General features: G+C 37.7%; 1 protein-coding gene across 1 annotated transcript in view; it reads left to right on the forward strand.

The window, feature by feature from the left end:
- Window positions 1–22791, forward strand: part of PRKCI (protein kinase C iota) — a 68567-nt gene that overhangs the window by 24740 nt on the left and 21036 nt on the right. Inside the window, exons 2-6 of the mRNA XM_075202108.1 lie at window positions 3444–3565; window positions 17960–18049; window positions 18275–18325; window positions 21181–21266; window positions 22288–22425. Of these exons, the coding sequence (XP_075058209.1) occupies window positions 3444–3565; window positions 17960–18049; window positions 18275–18325; window positions 21181–21266; window positions 22288–22425 (487 nt within the window). The remainder of the gene's footprint in view (window positions 1–3443; window positions 3566–17959; window positions 18050–18274; window positions 18326–21180; window positions 21267–22287; window positions 22426–22791) is intronic.

A 22791-nucleotide genomic window follows, 5' to 3' on the forward strand; every position in this document is an offset into this window, starting at 1 on the left:
TCTCGCTTTACTGACTGACTGTCTTTCTGCCATTTCATCTTGGATGTCTTCTCGCCAACTCAAACTCAATCTTTCAAAAACTGAATTAATAATATTCCCACCCAAAAACAGAAGCTTCCTGCCTGACATTTCTATTTCTGTTGATAACATCACCATAAATCCCACCCCGCAAGCTTGTTGCCTAGGTGTAATCCTTGATTCACAACTGTCGTTTATTCCCCACATCAACTCTATATCTAAATCATGTTACATACACCTAAAGAACATTTCCAGAATACGCACATATCTGACACGACACCGCAAAAACATTAATTCATGCACTCATCATCTCCCACATCGACTATTGCAATTCCCTCTTTGCTGGTCTTCCCAAAGTCAGACTTGAACCCCTACAATCTATTTTGCACGCAGAGGCTATATTGATTTTCCTTGCAAACCGTTATTCCTCTGCTGAGACGCTCTGTCAGTCTCTACATTGGCTGCCTGTATTTCAACAAATCCAATATAAAATTCTTCTACTAACATACAAGGCCATCAGCAAAATTGCACCGACATATATTTCCTCACTTGTCTCAAAATATCTCCACTCGACACCTCCGTTCTGCACAAGATCTACGTCTCTCTTCCACTCTCATCACATCCTCCCATTCTCGGTTACAGGACTTTTTCCGGGCTGCACCCACTTTGTGGAATTCCCTCCCACGCACAGTAAGACTTTCCTCTAGTCTACAAACCTTCAAGCGTTCACTGAAAACCCACCTCTTCAGGCAAGGTTATGATATTCCTCAGCCACCATCTTAATCTCCCTAGATTACCCTATTACCATCCTCTACACAGCTAACGCAAGAAAACAACCCTACATTGCCACACACACAGCCCACTCAATACTTTTACCTTTGCATTCTAGCTGGTCCATTGTGCAATATGATGTAGCACATGCACTTGTGTTTCAAACTCCCATTGTCCCATAGATTGTAAGCTTGCGAGCAGGGTTCTCTTACCTCTCTGTCTGTATGTATTACCCAGTATTGTCTTATTAATGTTTGTTCCCAATTGTAAAGCGCTACGGAATTTGCTGGCGCTATATAAATAAATGATGATGATGATAGTACACATGATCAGGTCCCGTCAGCATCAAATGGTTTATCCATTTCTTATCCCTTTGATAATGTTCAGTATTGAGAGCCTACTACTATTTAATTAACATCATTGCAGTTCAAGCTTTCAAAATTCAATATAATCTTAGTGTTGACAAATTGTTAAATTGCTTAATGAAAGACTTACAAATTGCTATTTCATGTGATAAAAAGCCAAATAATGCTGCTTGGGCTACAGGCACATGGAAACACACAAACAGAAATGTAATACACCTGTATAGTATCTTTCATAATATGTTTTGCTACATAAATAGGCCCCTCTGTCTCTCGCTGGCTGGCTTTGCAGTCTGCTCTCTGTCTCTCATAGCTGTCAATGTTTTAAACCCCTAAAGTTTAAAATCTTAAAGACCTGGGACTGTTCCTGAAAATTATGGACAGTTGACAACTACAACTGTAATCTGATTATTTCTTGAGTGTGTTTTGAAAGTGAAGGTGCAATCTCTAGAAAAGCTTTTTTGAATGTAATAAATGGAAAGCTTTTGCAGTCACAATCACTGGCTGGGAAATAACAGACAATTGTTTAATTACTGAACAATCTTCAGACCTGTGGGAATGGAGGCATAGTTGTCAGCAAATTTAATGATTATCAATAAAAAAATAAATACATTTTACTTTCAGTAAGAGAAGTGGAGATCAGTAAAAATACAACACACTAGTTAACTATTCCAGGTATTGTAGCTTTGGATGTGAGGAACTAGGACTCCTCATTATCTTTAGACTGGGATTTGTATGAAGTGTGTTTAAAATCATTGTCCGATAGTAAATACAGCTGTATGATTCAAACTACATGCCAGGATTGGGAACATTATTTGGAGGCCTGTTTTAAAAGCTTGCACTCTAGCATGGCTCATAGATGAGAAAACAATGTCTATAGTTTCTTTTCTATCATATAATTTGTTGCATTACAGATTAGCCTTGTTGTATTACTCTTATTACACGATTCTCCCTTATCCTCTGCTTTAGTATAAATAGGATGAATTCATCAATTGAATATTTTATTTCTTTTATCTTTCTTTTTGTCGCTCCATATTTGCCCTTACCACTGTATATTTGAGGATTTGCAGAACTCCTGTGGCGTGGCGGATACGCCTATAATATATACAGATTTCCCTATGAATATCTATTACATTTTTATTGTGTTGAGTCTCTTGGCAGCATTCCGAGCGCTCTGTGTTCCCTTGTAGCCTTTTGTGAGCACCTCATATAAATATCAAATTGCATTTATTGACTGTAAGCCAGCTAGACAATTCAACAAGGAAAATCCTAGTCCTATTGGTTTTCTAAATCACACTAGATCTGGAGGTTTGGTATCTTAAGTCACATTTCATTTGAAATCCTGTTTTGTTTACAAGATGGGAGGAGGTAGATAATTCTAAAAATCAGATTTCTCCACAATTTATTTTCCTGCTTACTTTAAGAAGCGTTCTCCTTCCCAATAACAGCAATTTGATAGGGCCGCCTCCCGTGGGAGACACACCCCTCGTTCTACTAAATGTTTCCATAGAAATTGATTATATTCTTCCGAGCGTCAACGCTTGTTCGCACTGCAGTCATGGGGAAACCAACGCAAAGCAAAACAATGTGTACACAGACCTATTCACTTTTTTTTTTTTTGTTTTCTTTTGTATTTCCAGTATTTTTATAATCGTACTCCAATTTTAACCTATAAAGTAATAGTCTTTAAACAGTGGAGGCAGCCATTTTTGGGGGTGAATCAATTCCTGTGAATGCATTCCATCAAGTCACAAGGAACCAGTGATATCACTGAACCAATTTTTGTGTCTGTGAAGGATACATATTGCATCCAGTGTGGGTTGTGTGTTGTGAGCTTAATAACAATTTGCGCTGTTTTAGCTCTTTTTTTTTTTTTTTTTTTTTTTTAAAAGCTGAATGTCAATATGTCCTTTTTCTCAAAACTTCTTAATAGTGTGTGGCATCACCATCTGGGGACCCCAAAAATGTACTTTTAACACCAAACTTTGGAAACACAGTTCACAAGTTACATATCCATGTTTGTACAGTTCATCCAGAAGGTGGCACTGTTGTGATGGGTTTGTAAGCTTCTATGGAATACAGAACTACCCTTAGATGACAGTAGTAACCAGCTGGCCACATAACCATTATTAAATGCAAAATAAAAGTATGTATGTATTAACTTACTGTAAATGGCATCAAGCTGTGTCCACCTCAGTGGTTGCCATACCTGACTAAACTCATGGTTTTATTGCACATGACAAATGGACTTAGAGTTGACATTACCTAACACTTGCTGTTTTCTCTCTCAAGAGACATCATGATTACGCATTTTGACCCCAGCATGAACTTTGACGGACTGTGTAATGAAGTACGGGACATGTGTTCCTTTGACAATGAGCAACTCTTCACAATGAAGTGGATTGATGAAGAAGGTAACCCTAGCAAGATTTTTATAATGTGAAAATATGTGGTCTATGTATATTTTATATGATATATTATTGTATTTGTTGATAGGGTGCTAATTTTGCAGAGGTGACAAAAACCCTCTAATTATTTCATGCATTCTCCTTGATATTGAGCACTAGGGATGAGCTAGCAATGTAAGTTAAAAAATTAACATCCTTTCATTTTTTTTTTATTTTTTATTTTTTTTTTAGCAAATCTAAATCAATTGCTAATATAATTGGGGGAATGGTGTCAAATTTTAATCTGAAATGGTTGATTTAAAATTCTTTGAAACATGGTGTATTGAAAACATGTAACAAGACTCTTAAAATGTTACAATGTGTAAAGCGATTATAAATCTTTAGTCTGAAAAATTAAGCTGAAAATGCATCTACCTCTATATAAAGCCATGTTTGAAACCTATAGAAATTGTTGCCAGCTATTTAACTAGTGCCACACTATGCATCCACCAGTCAGCATTTGTGCTAATAGCTACAGAGACAAAAAGTTTCATGTTTTGACAGTTCTGGGCAGAATGTAAAATTAACCACCCAAATTAAACCCCACATATTACTTTCTATGACAACCACTTGCCCATGTGTGGGCTTGGAAACAATGGCTATTCCTGTCTTATTTGGTTATAGAAATAGAAAGATGACCTCAATAATAACGTGAAGTCATCAATTGAAGCAATGTGATCTAGTCAGCCTGGTCTGATCTACTATAACAGTGCAATTTCACCATCCACATATGTTGCCAAACCGCTCACTGAGCTTATCATTTGGCAGTAGCACTGAACCGCTAAGTGGATCATAATGTGTGGCTAAGATAAATGACTGTCACAAGTATTTGTTCTTTGATCCCTATGAGATTTATAGTTCTCCATCATCACTACTTATGTTTTCTCATGACATTATGGGCAGGCATACAACGTTTTAATCCAGGTTATATATGTATTTTATAAGTTGGAAAACTTCATGTTGATCGTCTAAATAGTGTGTGTATGTATGTGTGTGTATGTATGTGTGTATATGTATATGTATATATATGTATATGTATGTATGTGTATATATATATATATATATATATATATATATATATATAATTTTTCTCACTTGCTAATTGTATTGCCTTGAGTCCCACTACAACAGCAATTACTAAACCGTTAATCCTCATACAAGTCTAATTTATCATCTCCTCCGGTGTCTTCAGAATCCTCCCTAGTATTACACACCAATAGCAAGTAAAAAATATAATGCATTGCTAAAGGGGGCAGGAGGTAGGCTGCCACAGGGGGGCTCAAGGAAATACAGTTTTTAGGTAATCGTTTTGTTTTCCTTTCATACCGCCACTGCAGCTGCTACAAAAAGGTCTCTACCTAAGTAGTTAAATTCACTCTTGCATTGGGAGAACTGCAGATTGTAATACTTCTTGCCAAAAGTGCTGTCTGCTAAAGCCCCTACATCTAACTAGAACTCTATCATGTTGCCTTACATAGTTTCTCTGTTGTGGCATGAGTCTTCTCTGCTCATGAAGTAACTAAGGCCTATGTAAAGCGAACATTATGAATACAATCCCTATGCCATCTTGCGTAGGTTACTTGGAGTTTGTCCCTTAAGTGTTCCGTCTGGTAGAACAAATCTTTTTAGTCTGCCTCAATGATTTGGTCCTACGTAAATATATTGTAAATGCTATCACCAAGTCTAAGATGTGCAAAGTCATTGCCTTAGGATTGTAGCAAAGGGGACGTACCAGTTCCTTTTATTAATATGAAGTAAGAACTGAGGATTAGTTCTTAAGACTACTTCATCTCTGAATATGTTCAGTAAAGGCCTAAAGGCCTTTGGCACCATAGTGAATAAAGCTCTCCAGTCCTCATATCAGTTATAACCACTACCAGGAATAGTCCTCTAAGATTGCCCACCTACAGGAACACCCTGTAGGGGTTCAAACAGATGCTCTGTTAAAGGTTCAGTTCCCAATGAGTAGGCAGAAATCTTGCTACAATTTTGTTTTGTACTAAGCCTACTTCTAAGAAGGAGCGCCATGCTGAATCTCAAACTGTAATAGATTGAGAACCAGACCTTTCTCTAACCCATCTTAATCTGTAAAAAATCAAGAATAAAAGCTATTATGTGCTGATCAAGGCACCAGATGGACAACTTGTTCTAAATTCTGTTATAACATTCTAAAGTGATAGGTGTCCTGGCCTTCAGGGGAACATAAATGACCCACTCTGGGAAAACTTTGTTCCTAACTTTTAGCCACTTAATGTTCACACACACATAAATTCTCAGGGTATAAATGACTTGAAATAGTATGTATAATAGAAGGGTTGGCTTCCGCTTTCCCTTAGGAGGAATTGGAGGAATTGTGGTAGGAATTGCTGCCGGGGGGACAAATAGCAAAAGGGAAGTCCCAACCCTTGATGTATAGCACTGGAAAATAAAATATGCCCCCCTAGGTGCAGAGAATGAAAACTAAAGATACAAAAAATAGATAATGGAGAATATATGGTACTTATACACAGATAATAGTGCTCCAAGAGCAAGTGGCTCAACATGAGAAACCTTGTCAGGTATAAAAGCTGGTGGTCTTGGTGTAGGTAAATACAGATGTAGACATATCTTCAGAGAAAGCAATATTTAATGCTCATAAACAAAGCAGGCAATTTTTAAAAGCAAGTACCTTGCTGTTCAACAACACTCACAGATGTAAATATTATAAACATACAATGCAAATAATAGTGCTCAAAATATATATGATATAATCACGGACCACAGGCAGCAGTGAAATGCAATGTAACAGATTCAAAATATATAACAGATAATCACGGACCACTAGAAATAGTATGTCTGGCCCAACAGGCGTCAGACAGAAGTACACCAGTCTGAAATTCTATGGCCCGCTAATTGCTTCCACCCACTGCTGCTGGACACTTTCTCCCTGAGAAGAACCTTTTGTATCTGCTTTTGTGGCCCAGAGGCCTATTTGAGGTTTTCAATATTTGTGCATTATGAACTAGAAAACTTTGTGATGCTGTAACCATTCTAATAGATGTATCTTGTTCCTGCTCAGAAAGTCTGCCCCCTCATTGTCCTCCCTGGCTACATGTATTGCAGAGATCACCTTTTGTTCTGCCCATTGAAGAACTTTTGTTGCTTCCTTCTTCAGTAACCAACTTTAACTCCCTAATGGTTGGTGAAAGATACCACTGCCCTGTTGTCTGATCAGATTTGCAAGTAGCTGTGAATAAACTGTAGTTGAAATGCATGATTCCTTGCCTGGCTGCCCAAATCTCCAGTAGATTTGAAGAAAGATATTTTATGTCCTTTCTCTACCTTCCCTGAGCTAATATATTCCATGGTGAGCCCCCAGCCTATCTGGCTTGTATCTGTTCTTAGACAAAGATAGTTATGGTTTTTGTGGCCTTCTTACTTCCAGCATTCTAGAGAGTGGCACCATCTCAGAGACTGCTATGGTCAGGTGAGTTCTATTGTCTGAATGGCCTCTCTTCCTTTTCCATTCTGAAATTACATTCCTCTTTACTTCCCTCATATGGGAATTGGGCCCAAGGTAGTGCATTGATAATCGACAAAAACATTCCCAGTACCGCCATGCAAGCCTCGCTAGTATTACTACTACTAAAACCAAGGGAAAGGTTTGCAAACTGATAGTGCTTTTTCAAGACCAAAATCAAACACCCTTTTAACATAGGGATTTGCAGATAACTTTTCTTTAAATTTATAGAGGTCATGTAGTCCCCTTGTTCTATAACTCCTAGGACAGACCTTGAGAACTCCATCCGAAATGCCTTTACTTTAATAATGCTGTTGATATACTTGAGATCTAAGACCGTTCTGAAAGCCCTTAAATAAATTATCTTAAAGAACAAGCTGTAACTAACACCTGTCGCTCTTTCTACTTGGGCGACATCTGAAATGACTTAGTTCTTTAGGAGTAGCTCAAGGCTCTCTGACACCTGCATTATTCTTCCCCTATTCTGAGGTATTGGAGAATAAAAATGTGTGTTCTATTTGGGAATACAGCGTTATAGGCACTGCTGATCTGTTGAACAAGTCCACAACTGTTTGGGTCCAGATTGGTTTGAACAGAACAAACCTCCCCTGCTGGTTGATATGCCCTAGAAGATGCCTGGACAACCTGTGGCTCTCCATTTGTTCTGAAATGACAAGCTTTAGCATGCATTGATAGCTGGGACTTTTAGCTTCACAACACCTAGAGAGCCACAGGTTGTCCAGACCTCTGCCCTAGAGTCTCTTCATCATAAAATGTTTAGCATAGCCTCCTTGGTTTTGTCTACCATACTCTGCCTAGCCTGTATGCTCTGGCTTCCATAAAACTGGATCTAATGTATTGCTAAAGGCTCTTCCTTTCTTGTGGTAATTGCTGTGAGCTTCCATCTGCCAGCTTCTGAATCATGTTGTCTAACTCCTGGCCGTAAAAAAATCTGTCCAGGACTTCAGCCATAGAGATCTCCTTATTTTACAATGCTGCTTCTATTCATTGATATTTGAGGGAATTCATTTGCACAACTTTCTTAAGGTCCTGTCAATGGGGTTTAGACCTGGACTTTGATTTGACCGTTCAAAAACCTCACTTCTGTTTCCTTTTTTGGTTATTCACTTGTAGATTTGCTGGTGTGCTCAGGATCATTGTTATGTTGCTTGGTCCAGTTTTAGTCAATTCTAACTTGTTGGACAAATGGCTTCATATTTTTCTCTAGCATGCTCTGGTATAAAAGGGAGTTCATGGTGAACCCAAAGACTGTGGGGTAACAATCCCAAATCGTCACTCCTCTGTCACCATTTTAAGGTTGGTACAAGGTTCTTGCGGTGATGCAAGGTGTTTTGGTTTTCTCCATCTAGACCAAAAACTTAGAAAATTGTTGGTCTCATTTGTCCAGGAAACATTGCTCCAGAAGAATTACACTATGTGGACAAAAATATTTGGACGCATGACCATTACACCAAAAGGGACTGTTATGACATTGTATACAAATACATATACTTTAATATGGAGCTAGTCCCCCTTTTGCAGCAATAACAGGTTCCACTTTTTTTGAAAGACTTTCCGCAAGATGTTGGTGTGTTTCTGTGGGAATTTGTGTGCATTCATTCTGTAGAGCATTTATGAGGTCAGACACTGATTTTGGACGAGAAGGCCTGGCTCCCAATCTCCGTTCCAGTTCATCCCAAAGGTGTTCGATGGCATTGAGGTCTGGGCTCTGTGTGGGCCAGTTAAGTTCTTCTACATCGAACTCCTCAAACCATGTCTTTGTAGTCCTTGCTTTGTGCACTGGGGCACAGTAATTTTGGAACAGAAAAAAGCCTTCCCCAAACTGTTGCCACAAAGTTGGGAAGCATGGCATTGTCCAAAATAACTAGGTATGCTGAAGCATTAAGATTGTCCTTTTCTAGAGATAAGGGGCCTAGCCCAAACCCTGATAAAGAACCCCATACCATTATCCCCCCTCCACCAGTTGGCATAATGCAGTCAGGCAGGTAACGTTCTCCCTGCATCCGCCAAACCTAGACTCTCTTATCTGACTGCCAAACAGAGAAGCGTGATTCGTTACTCCACAGAACACATTTCCACTGCTCCACAGTCCAGTGTCTGTGCACTTTACGCCACTCCATCCGATGCTTGCCATTGGTCTTGATGATGTGATGCTTGAATGCACCTGCTCGGCCATGGAAACCCATTCCATTAAGCTCCCGCCGCACAGTTTTTGTCCTTACATTAATGCAGGTGGACGTTCGGTACTCTTCGGCTAATGGTTGCATATGGAGACTGCATGGCTAGGTGCTTGATTTTATACACCTCTGGCAAAGGTTCTGATTGAAACACCTCAATTCAATAATTAACAGTTGTGGCCAAATACGTTTGTCCATATAGTGTATATTTCATTCCTATATACCTTTGCAAACCTTCAATTCAAATTGTTTGGAAAAGCCAGATAACCCTTTTCAAACTGAAGATCAGCAACGCTTGCTTGGCTGAGATTATTGCAGGTGTCTTTTCTCCTTTACATGGTGTTAAAAGAAAATTGAATGTTCCAAATCAGACTGCCGAAGATTCTGCTTTTACATAGAAGTTATTCCTGCTGATCAAATAACGAAATGCATTTGATTCAAAGTATCTGGTTCAAATTACGTTTTTTTAATTGATATGATATAGTGTACCTACTTTTTCACAATTGTCTTGTCCGTGTTGGTCTGTCATATGATATTAAATTTATCAAATATTAGACATTAGTGAGGATTTTATGATGGCTAATTATGTCATGAGATGTAAAAACACACATTTGAGGATGTACTTGTGTAGATTTGGTCTGTATGGGATACTGTAGTCCTGCCTAGACGGCTGGTCACTATGGTGATCTGAGAGGTAGTAGCGAGAGAGAGGCCTAGTTACAAAGTAAGACCATCTATTAAAGCGTTAAAAGTCAGATGAAAGTATTCAATACAGAAATAAGAAAACCATTTACAATACAGCTTTTAAGCATAGGAGAAAGTTTACAAATGCTCTAGAAGACGATCTCACCAAACCTCAAATAAGAGATACTGTAAGTAGTAGCGTATTGTGAGGGAATGTGTTATTACTACTCATAAAGGGGGAGTAACCCACATGTAAATGCTTTTTCTAAAATGTATTGGTGGAATAGTATATTGAACCCGAGAGAGATTTATAGAACAGGTTTAATAGACTATTCAATTTTAAGATTATTGCAACTAGCTGGAAAAGGGGCTCATTTAACAAAATGGAGCTGTGTGTGCACATTTTCTGAAGCACATCAGATATTTGCATTAACTTTTTTTAAACTGCATTGGCAACACAATGGTAAAAAACTGATTGGATGCTGTGAGCATGTTCCAGTGTAAAATGCAGTAGATAGTAATATATAGTGATCGATACATTTGTTACTGTCTTACATTGTACTCTTTTTATTTGTCTATTAATTACCTTCAAATCCAAATGTTGTGGTTATTCTGGCAAAAGGAGTTATCTTCAGGGGAATTTCAAGGCATAGCCAAGCCCTAGTTGCTAATGGTTGTAATGGAAATAGTACATTTTTCTACAGTCATTTGTATGTGTAGGCACCAAGTTGAAAATGAACTAATTTTTATTTAAGACACAACAGTTTCAGAAATTAGGTGCACTCTGCATTTTTCTCAAAATTATCTTCTGTATTTGCTCAAGAGCAATCCATTTACAAAACATAAGTGTGCCCTCTCTCCCATCCCTTTCTCCTGATGGCTCTCATCATTTTATTTACTTATCTTATTTTATATACATTTTATATATACAATCATTGAAGCACATTATTGTGTGTTAGGTAGCAAAGCTGCATGGAAATGAGGGTCTACAGTCCCCCCCAAAAAAAACCCAATTTTTTTATTTAAGGAGTTTTTGTCAAATATGTCGGTAGAAGATGGATATCTAAATTGTCTGAAATCTTGACTATTAAAGCATATTAGTTGCATTCTATGTTTTTTGTTTTTAGATAGGGTTTTCTTATGAACTGACAACATTTTACATCTAATTGTACTGGTCAGAGCAGCATGGGGTGGCCAGTGTATTATGTGTTTGCTTTGCGTTTTTTATTTTAAGAGCATTTGCGGATTAAGCATAACAGATCCAGTGCAGTTTCCCATTTCATGTGGCTAATGTGCTCAGTATTTTGCACTCTGTTATCAACCTTTTACTTGCATACCATGTTTTGTATGTTAGTGATGTGTGTACAAAAGTTGCGTTTCCACAGAATGCCGAGTATCTCCTTTAAAGAGTTCCTAAAACATATGTATGTTCGCGTGTGTGTGTACGCATACTTATTAGCATTTTTATTCGGATTTAGGTTTAAGAGTGATTATGTGTGTTCATTTTATTTTTCTTGCTGGATTTCATTTATTTGCAAAATAAATTGCCAGCTAATGTAGGGAGATTACATTTGTAAGACTTTACATTTATATCTATTATGGCCATATGATCTACATAAATAGGATTGCAAATAATTCCTTAAGACCTCCCAAATGCAGACATCTAGGGCCTGATTCATTAAGGATCTTAACTTGAGAAACTTCTTATTTCAGTCTCCTGGACAAAACCATGTTACATTGCAAGGGGTGCAAATTAGTATTCTGTTTTGCACATAAGTTAAATACTGCCTGTTTTTTCATGTAGCACACAAATAATTGATAGCTTATTTGTACACTGAAATTTAAAGTTGATATTTGTGTGCTACATGAAAAAACAATCAGTATTTATCTTATGTGCAAAACAGAATACTAATTTGCACCCCTTGCATTGTAACATGGTTTTGTCCAGGAGACTGACATAAGAAGTTTCTCAAGTTAAGATCCTTAATGAATCAGGCCCCTAGTGCTTCAGACAACTTCCATCAGTTGTTCGTTATAACTATCCTTATTTATGTGGCCCTATTTTATTACTCAAGTACTGCATTGTGATACCAGAACAGAGTGATACTGAGATGTATGACATTAAAACGGTGTAAAATTCTAAAACATTTTCAACATCAGTCTAAATTGCTTAGCTGGTTATATTCCAGAAATGTTTGTTATATCCGCTTAGTCTCTCAGAGCTGTGTTTGTAGATGTTTAGTTTTGGTATTGGAGCAATATTGCATCTTTACTTGTGGAAGACACTTGTAATTGACATGTATTGTTCTCTTTTCTTTTATATTGTTTTGAGCATTGTGACAGAGTGTTATTATAAGAATTGTAAATTGTATAGCGTCTGTCAGAACTTTCCTTTTATAGCTACCCAACAGCAAACAAAAATAAAGGGTCACGATATATTTATACTATGGCAGCTACTATTTTTAATTCTTGGCGTGTTTTCGCCAGTCAGTGCAAAAAAAAAAGAAAAAACATACTTTGTCTAAGTTTGGGGATTCAGTTGATTTCAAGAGATATGCACCTTTGGTATAAAAAGTTTTACCAATAGGTAAAAATAAAAAGTGGGTACTTTTGAAGCTAGTAATACCGTGGAAACATTACAGTCCAGGTTAAAACTGCAGAACTGAATTCTTACCTCCAGGGTAGTCTATCACTATATCTGTGTGTGTGTGTGTATATATATATATATATAACTGCATGTCATACAATTGATTAATTTTTTGGATAAACAAAGTGTAATATTAAATTGTGTTGCACTTTATAAACATTGGTAAACCATATATTTTGGAGTGTCTTTCCCTTTAAGCCTTTTTGGTACCACCATAGAAAAACCTGTTATAATATATTGGTGATAACATAGAAATGACTTAAGTGTAAGTACAGGTGGATTATTCTTGACCTAACCAGTCTCAGCAGGAGAAAGCAGCTATTATAAAAGTATAGTAGGACTGAACCACTGTTATATAATATGGCTTTATTACTCTGTTGTTCATCACTCTTGCTCGATGTGTCTTTTGTAAATGTTTGAATCATTTGTTTCCAGGATGCAACTTTTTCCAAAGCTTTCCAGCCATCTCCTACATTTTACACATATTAATCATATTTCCTCTCTTGTGTGATAACTTTAATCACCAAACAAAATTGACTTCTTCAAAGGTAGAAGTGAGGCTCTGTGTTTTCAGGAATTTGAATAAAACTAAAAAAATAATAATAATAAAAATAATCATTACAACATGTTAACTATAGATGGACAAATTGATTTATGTGTCTATTGTAATACAAACAAATGAACGTTTGAACAATTCTATTGTCTGAGAGTTCTGGATATTTTCCACAGGATGTAGACTTTGCTGTGCATCATGATACATATATTTCTGTCTGAGATTCCATGTTTTACCTTTTTGTGGAACATATAAATAGCAGCAGTCAGTCCCTGTGTTGTTCTGTGGATTCAGGAATGTTCAGTTGTGTGTGTCTGGGCTGCGTCCTGTAATACAGAGTATTCAGTCACCTTCCAGCATTTCTCATTGTAACCAATGACCACTATGTGCCTTTGTAGATGTATGTGTATCTAGCATTGCTGATCCATTTCTTGCCATGTGTGACTCCTGGACTGATTTAGAGAAGTTACATTTTCCAGGACTACAACCTGCAGCTGTGGGAATACACCATGTGCATGTACAAGCTGTGGGTGCAGGGCTACCATGGCTGTAGTGTAAGCACTGCAATATATCTCCTCTGAGTGAGGGACCAGATAGCACAGCTTGCATGTTTTTTTTCTCACTCTCCTTCTCTGTCTCAGATTGTAACAAATTACATAATATATATTACTGGCCCTGAGCGGTTCCATAATGATTATTAAAGATATTCTTTTGCATTTGGCACAGATTGGAATCCAGCACTTGATACGTGACTGCGGTATTAATATAAAGATGGCAGTACGTGTTATTGTAATTTCCGGGTAATGCAGCTATTTTATATTTGTCTTGGACATTCTCTTACTATTTCGTTTCTACAGCCAGGCTTAATCTTTCCATGTGTTCGTGTTCTGCATGTAGAAATTCCTTTACTTGACCAGGGTTTTTTTTCCCCATGAGCGCATACTTTGTCTATAAAAAGGTAACAATTATTAATAAGGAAATGGAGGGGTCAAGTTGTTAATATTCTAATCTCGGAATACAATAATACAAATATCTTGATCTGCAGGTCTTAAAGGGACACAATATTGAAAAAATTTATTTGTTTATATACAGAATGTTTTCCCGTCTTTTTGTCTGCATGTGAGAGATTGTTTACATACAGTTTGTTGCATGATTACAATGGTTTTACTTTCTGGCCACTAATGGCACTGTTCCATTGGATTTTGCAGATGATTCGGTTTTGTACCTCCGCCGAGGAAGCCAGATCATTTGTTTGTAAGGGGGGAATTTAATTCCCCCAGAATAGCACTGTAATAAATGTACTACCGTCATTACAGTACATACGGTCATTTTAACCCTGCTTTAATGGTAATTAAGCGCACTATTACCGTAATATCGGTAATAGTGCGCAGGCTGCGTTACTTTTGGCAGTAACACGGCCAATTGAATGCCACCCCCCCCCCCCCCCCCCCACGCCACCACAAAACTGCCAGACACTCTGTTGCAAAACATTCAAAGTGCGAATCGCACAAAAGAAGAGAACCTGTACAAATGGGGTTGACAAAGGAGATGCAGATATGAGACAAAGGGTAGAGAGGACCCTGTTTATGAGAGCTTACAGTCTGCTCTCTTCTTTTCATATAAATATGTAGAGCGATATGCTCCTGTTCACAGAATGGCTTTATATCCATTTGTTTTATTTTACATATGTATTCTAATAAAGTAAAAATAAGCAATGCTTGTAAATATACTAAACTCTCTCCCTCTGGCACACTCTGACAAAGGAATGGGAGACGGTCGTTCTCCTATCTTCCTCCAGTCAACAGAAAAAGAACACCCAGCTGCTTTCATTTCCCAGTCTTCTTCCCACAAGCAAAAGTATTGTGCACTAAGCAGGAACAGAAAGCGGCACATGAATCAATCACTTTTTAGTTTACCTGAAAATAAAGCATCAAATATACTGCATGCTGTGTTTTCCCCAGAAAATGTTGCCAGCCTGGTGGCATTAAGATGTAGCTGGGTGGGGGCAGTTGTAATACTTTGCAATAATAGCGAAAAATGTTGGAGGTTATTGCCTACACCTGCCAGGACTGGTCAGACTGGTGGTCAGTGGTCTAGCACACACTGCTGGCTGTAGTACTCACATAGTACCTGTTATACTAGGAGAAACAATGGTATATTGTATTATAATAGGCTTTTGTTGGACTCCAAGTGGCAGTAAAAACAGCCGGGTAGAGCACTCGTGAAATTGGTGCTGGGGAGAACATTGTGCATGTATTAACACAGCAAAACTGAATGTCACTTACTCAACACCAGAAACACTAAGGCTGGGTACACACTACAGAAAATTTGTTCCAATGTGACATTTGTAATGATTTTACAAACAGAAAGAAGGAGGGGGGGGGGAACAGTCCCGGTCAGCATGCCAATTCATATGTACACACTGTACCTGTTTTACAAGATTTACCTTCAGATCTGTGCTCTTCACCTGTCATAACCATTGGCTGAGAAGACTCTGCACATTCCATAGAGATCTATGGACACTGCCGGTCATGAGTGTATACACACTGCAGAATTGGAACGACTTCGATCCATCATTGAATTAAATTTTTAGTTCAAATGAAACGATAGGATGCTTTGAAACGATAATTGTTCATTATTGCAGTGTACATACTAATGCAATATGGGGCGAACGCTCATTATTCATGTGATTGGCCCGATAATCTGCTGGAAACCCTGTAGCATGTACCCAGCCTAAGACTGTGTGCAGCATTAGTGCCATAAGGCCTCGACACCCAAGTAATTCAGGAAGCATGCTTCACTGGCAGAAGTTGGCCTATATTTCCAGTTCTACTCCACCCATCCCACACAACAGGATGAATTGTCTTGCATTGTCCCAGCGCTATTACAAACGTGGTACAAAATGGCGTTCAATGAAATACACACAAATTGTGAAGACTGTATGGGTGGAACTTTGCACCGCTGTAAAACTTCCTCCTCTCTACACTGTACCAGGTTGTAACCTCTGATTTAATATCCGTTGGATACTGGCATTCTGAGTGACAGGAGTTATTTCATGCTTTGTTTTCATTTTTTCTCTCTCCCAAACACAATTATTTTTCCCTCACAAATATAATTATTGCTCATTTGCAGTATAATCACCCCCTGCCTCTGTACCTACTGTGAGGTGAAAGCAGATGTGTCAGATTCTTTCCCTCCACACATTAACGTCACATTGTGCCCTGGCTCTGACATTAGCTATAGACAGTTCTAGTGAAGCAGAAGGTAACGTCTTGCGGCATGTGAAATTTATAACATGGTATTTGATGTGTGTCACATTAGCAGGGTTAAAATTACATGCTACCTTTAGTAAGCCGCGTTTGCCTTATGTGTTAATTTGTGTGTAATTTTATGCATCAATCAGCTTTCAGACTTTTATGCGCTGAATAATATTGTTGCTCTTTTATGAATTTAAAAGAGCAACACCCATTATTTTTTTTAAACCCCAATCCCTAAATGATATTAGTGAGCTGCTAAACATTTTCCCTTCACCCACCTTTATATCTCCCACTACTTTACACAGACAGCCTTGTTTCCTGACGGGTATATTCTTGTAACTAAGCTACATTAGTGTATGTGTGTTGTAAGTAGCTCTCGTTATGAAGAGGATGCTTTATTATAATGAATAAATATAAATTATAATGAAAATCCAAAATCCCAGACAACTGCTTATTCATGCTGAGTCATTTTGTTGTGAATTTTTCTATTTTTGTATTGGAAGTAAATTGGGTGAAGATATAAAGGGGGAAGGAAAACACAATAGGGCAAGTGAAGAGGAGTGTGTTCCCTCTAAAAGTGTGAATATTGGAAAAGAATAATGTTCTAGTGAAGAGATTTCTTAGTCGGCTATTGTTCCCATATTACGTTGAATTTATCCTAATTGTCTCAAAATTGTAAAGGTTTTTTTTTTTCCCATGTAAGCAATAAGTCAAATGTTATTTCTGACATTTTGGAGATATGGCAATGCTGAATCCTTCCAATGTTTGTCTTCAACTGATTCAGCTGCATTGGTAATAATTCAGACCGGCTGCCCTTCCATGTAATGAAGATTGAGAATAGTCAGACCCAACAAATCTCACCACTGAGAAGTGAATGGACCCTTTGAGGTTCAACCCTTTTACGTATCAAAGAATTGACTTTGTTCTAAAATACAGAGGTTTTTGGACAGGTTCATCAAATATGTAGAAAGTAGAAGAAATTGAAATGAAGATTTTATGAAGTCTAGAAGGTACTAAATACAATTGTGTATATTTTATTAGGTGAGAATAGAGGCATTGGCTACTTTCTTTCTCCTTATGCCGCCATCTTTACCAGGAGTAGGGTCTAAATGTCTCTCCCAGTCACCCTCCATGTTTTTTAAGAGTTTCTTAATTGGTAGAGGGTAGAAGGCCAAAGGGCCACCCAAGCTCACCCGAAATGGGAGTGTGGTCATTCCAGGTTATTGATGAAATATAAGTGTTTTGTAAGTTTAGATGTAGTCCATTGATCTCAAAAGGTCATATTATAGAATTTATGCACCTGAGAAAAAAAGTCTTTGTCCTGGGTGGGCCCACACATGCCATGTATTATATAAACAATGTCTAAGCAGAGATTAATAGTGTTTTGGAAGAGCTCATGTGAGCTGCTAGAAATGACAGGGGTGGAAGGGACACTTGATCTATACAACTTGAAATCTATTGAAATATAAAAGTCAGCCGCCATGAATATATTGCTCTTTCTAACAATTTTTCTTTAAAATCAGGAGATCCATGCACTGTGTCCTCGCAGCTGGAGCTGGATGAAGCTTTCCGGCTGTATGAACTAAATAAAGACTCTGAGCTGCTAATTCACGGTGAGAAATAACAATATTTTAAATTGCATTTATCAAAAAAAATGAAAAGTTGTTTCTGTGCTACAATTTTTTCTATGTATTTGTATTCTCCAATTGCATTTAATCTAAAGCTTTTAATGGCAATGGAAAATAACAGCCAGTAAAAGAAATGATATTGACTTTAGATAATCTTTATGAAGAAGGATGAAACGTACATAGGTAACAGAATTATGTCTCTGTTTACAGTCTTCCCCAATACTCCTGATAGACCTGGAATGCCATGCTCCGGAGAGGACAGTAAGTACCATATGGTGATTTTATATAGATCTCACAGAGGTTTGCATAATAACCAATAAATTATGAACACCTTGATTCACATTGTTTGTCCAATGTAGACATTTACCAATCACCTTCCCTTGCTGTTGCTGATTTGAGACAAGGAAGTACCTAATTACCAGTGGTTTGTTAATATTAAAGTAGATAATTATTTGTACTCTTTATTATCCATCATTGTAACATATTCTGTTGTACTGCACTTAATTCTTTGACACTATGATACTTTTAAATGTTGTATCTGGCATTGCTAGACTGCAGATTCATTTTTTAAAAACCTAATTCTAGAGAGCGAGAGTTTGCGTTTGTGTGATTTCGTCTCCCCAATTTTCCCGAACACATCCGTCAATGACAGCCAATAGGGCTTGTGGCCATTTTTGTTCAGTTCCTGATCATGTGAACTGTGCAAACAGCATTCAAATGCAAACACTGTTTACAATGCAAAAGCTTCAGAGTGATGGGAAGTTTCATTGATGTCATCGCAGATTTCCTCCAAGTAGATTGGAATCTTGCATGGGACAGAATATCTAACTATTCTATGTAATCATTAATAATGGAACCCTGCTGAAATGGATGTATTAATAACTGTTAGTGTAGTTACTGATAGGTGCAGTTTGCAGTAAATTTTTAGTAATACAAATAGGGAGAACTATCGAAGTCACTGGTAAAGGTTAAAAGAGAGAAAAATACACCTATTTCTGCCCCTACAATTCTATAAGAGCTTGATCTAAAAGTATGTGCAATAGTTATTCCTGTATTAGAGATAATATGTATCACTAGTGAATCTGATGCAGTGCAAACCATACATTTTGGTCTGGTTATAGAGATGTAAACCACATTTGGTCCTGAAGTAGTTAGCAGACTTATGGTCCCTTTTAGGTATGCATATATATGCTTAACTTGAGCAGCCTAATCAGTGTCTAATTTCATCACACGAACGTGATGTAGAAGTGGAGGTATGGAAAACGTAAGTGAGTGGAGTTTGATTGTTTTACAATGAAGGAGGTAGAAGAAGTGTCTGTATTTCACTCCTATCACTATATAGATAGAGGTATAGATATATACTATATGAGCCTGAGTCATTAAGGAGAGCAAAGCAAAAAAAAAAGGAGTAACTTTGCACATGGACGAAACCATGTTGCATTGGAGGGGGAGGTAAATTTAAAATGTGGGGACAGATTTATAGTTGGGGTAGGGTGTGTTCTAGAACAAGTTTACATTTCGATGTAAAAATAAAGCTATCAATTATTTGTGTGCTACATGAAAAAACAACCAGTATTTTCCTTACATTCAAAATAATAAACTAATTTGCACCCCTTGCATTGTAACATGGTTTGTCCAGGACCAGATTTACTCCTTTTTTGCCTTAATGACTTGGGCCCTATATCTTTAACACTATCACACTTGATATATTTTAAGAAATACTTGTATTATTAGGTCTTTCTCTTAAATAAATCATGTTTCCTCCCTTTCCTGCTGGCTTTTCCTGTCTTTAGTTCTTTGATGGTGCTAGTAATCTGCTTACAGAGATCACCATTCATTTGCCATGCTATTGATTTTCTTTTTATCCTCATATCTTTATTTCCTCCCAGAGCTTTTCTGTCAGTCTTATTGAGTGGTTATAATCTTACAATCCAGTAGCTGTGGTATGTGGCCTTGTAGCATTAGATACATGACATCCTTGAGGATGGAGTATACTTGGTTATAATGAAGTCAGCAAAGTTCCAGAAATATGACCCAGAGCAAGTAAAGAGGTAGCATACACTACCCCCAATTCTTATATGTACAATTCCTAGTGTATACAATACAAGCAGTTTAGCTAAGCAATGAAACGTTTTGAAGCTGCAGACATTTATTTAAGCCCGGACAATGGCTGGGCGCAGTGGGATGGATTACATGGAATAATATAACTAGACCCTAGCATGCCAAAGAAGTGATGATTTCAACACTCTCTATAGTTAAACTGCTTCACACATGCAGTGATATGACTGTTGCTTCAGTAACATTTTCTGTCTCTATTGAATATATAGTTTCCTGAACATGTTGCTGGTTAAAATATCCTCTGAACAACTTGCGACACTAGGCTTTAATACTAGCCCCTGCCCAGCACCCCCACAAAGAACCATCGGATGAATATTTTGTGATTAAAGTAATTCTATTGAGCATTCCGCACATAAGAGTGCCTGATTATCTATCTCTGAACTATTTCTGGAAAAGTTCAGAGAAAATCATTTCTTCTCCAAGAGCTTCTAACTGAGTCAATCTTCAAACAGAAGAAGAAAACTTCAAAATGGAATGGTCTGACCAAACTCGGAGGCCTATACTAATCACATATATATTGAAGGCATACTGCTTAATTTACCTGTAGAATTGGTGATTATTAAGTTTACAGGTTCCCCCCTAGATTTTATAATTCTGAGTTATTGTATCCCATTGTATTTAGGTGTATTTCTTTTTATTTATGGGATAAAACAATATGTACTGTAAACTATATATTGATATTCAAACTCACCAAGGAATTTTGCAATGATAAAATAACAAAACAATAGGCCACACGCTTTTATACAGGGCACAGAAATCCAAACTCCTAGTAGTTCACATGTTTTTCTAATAAAAACATCATAAAAAAAACCTCCATATATGTATTTGCACATTGTGTATAGAAATGTTGTGTACGCCGGTGGTACAGTTTAAACATACAGCCTACGTACAATGTTTTATCAGATGGAGTCCAGTGGACTGTAAGTGTGCTAGGTATATTATGTGTTGAAAAAGTAAACTGCCACGTTAAGATTTTTGATGTTATTCATTGTATTTAGAGTCCATCTATCGGCGTGGAGCAAGAAGATGGCGAAAACTGTACTGTGCAAACGGGCACACCTTCCAAGCCAAGAGATTTAACAGGGTAAGTGTTATTCTTTAATTCTGTTATTCATTATTCTTTAAGCTTCCATTTTTATTATGAACAGTATCATGCATAAATCATTTCAAGAAGATTAGACTTTGACACTGCATTTCGGCTTATTTTTAGATGAAGGAATTGCTATTACAATGTAATGTTAAGGAGTTCTTCCTAGGGGCTTATCCACACGGACTAATGCTAGGTAAAAGGGTAGATGAATGTCACTCCACATAAATACAGTTTTGGAGACTGCACAGGTACTACACAGGGACTAGGGACCAATTAATATTGCTGCTTACTGCAGGTTCCAAGGGGCATGTTCCCCGTAATACAGAGCTACAGAAGTATCCTCAGATGAGAAATGGAAGTCCAGTCCAGCCACACCAAATTATCACCTTAATAAAGATAGAAAAATGTCAAATGTACACAGCAGAAATAGTGCAAACCACATAGTGTATGGTGCACTAAATTACGTTACCAGAGACTCTAAGTGAGCACTTTTTAAAAAGTATGTCAAAGGCTTTCAAATGCATGTTAAACTCTTTAATAAAGCCTGTGTGTATGAGGCCTTACGGTGGCTAAGTTTTTTTTTTTCATTGCAATTGATATTGTTTATTGCCTTCAAGCATTGCACACCTCATAATCAGGTTCTACACATTGCAGTGTATATTAGCAATGATCCAAGTCAACCTTGGATCAGGAAGGACTTGGATAAATACCTCCAGATATCTGTCTGACCCTCCAATAAAGCTTCTTGCCAGCAGAATTTGACCAGATGGTAATCACCAGGAGTTATTAGAAATTCTCAGATCCTTTTTCAGTTCGCCCAGAAGACACAGTTTCTACAGCTTATTGTGTTACTAGTCCGTCTACACACCTATGCTGTTATTGTCATATATGGACTGTATTGTAGACAGTGTATCCCTTGCAGACAACTGACTGTGTGGGTGTCTGTTATAGAGACAGTCTGTTGGAAATGAAATGTTTGCATGTGTGGTTTATCTCTGTGTTTAATGCCTTCCAGCGAGCATACTGTGCCATCTGCACTGACAGAATATGGGGACTAGGACGACAAGGTTATAAATGTATCAACTGTAAGCTGCTGGTTCATAAGAAATGCCACAAGCTTGTTAGCATTGATTGTGGGCGACATACGATAGCGGTAAGTATCTGCGTTCATCACACATAAGACACACATGTACCTCTTTGTTCTCATTGAAGAGACTACAGGTATGCAGTTATTACAGCTGTATATTACCTGTGGTGCCTGCAGAGTAAAACGCTGACACAGACAGAGGACTTTGCTGGTGCTGTGCACCGAGTGATTACATCTTTGTCAGCTTAGCCACCAATATGGGTGACCAGATTAGATTGATCCAGTTGCTAGGTGCTCAGGCCACATGAATGGATCACATAGAAACCAGTTAGTGAGGTCACAGGATGATTGCACAACACTGGTGGTCATTGGCCAAGCTGATTCTTCTCCAGAGTCGATCGGCATCTGGTTGTTGGCTGCATTAAGTCCTGA

The sequence above is a fragment of the Mixophyes fleayi genome, chromosome 3, assembly GCF_038048845.1.
Source record: "Mixophyes fleayi isolate aMixFle1 chromosome 3, aMixFle1.hap1, whole genome shotgun sequence".
Classification (NCBI taxonomy): Eukaryota; Metazoa; Chordata; class Amphibia; order Anura; family Limnodynastidae; genus Mixophyes; species Mixophyes fleayi.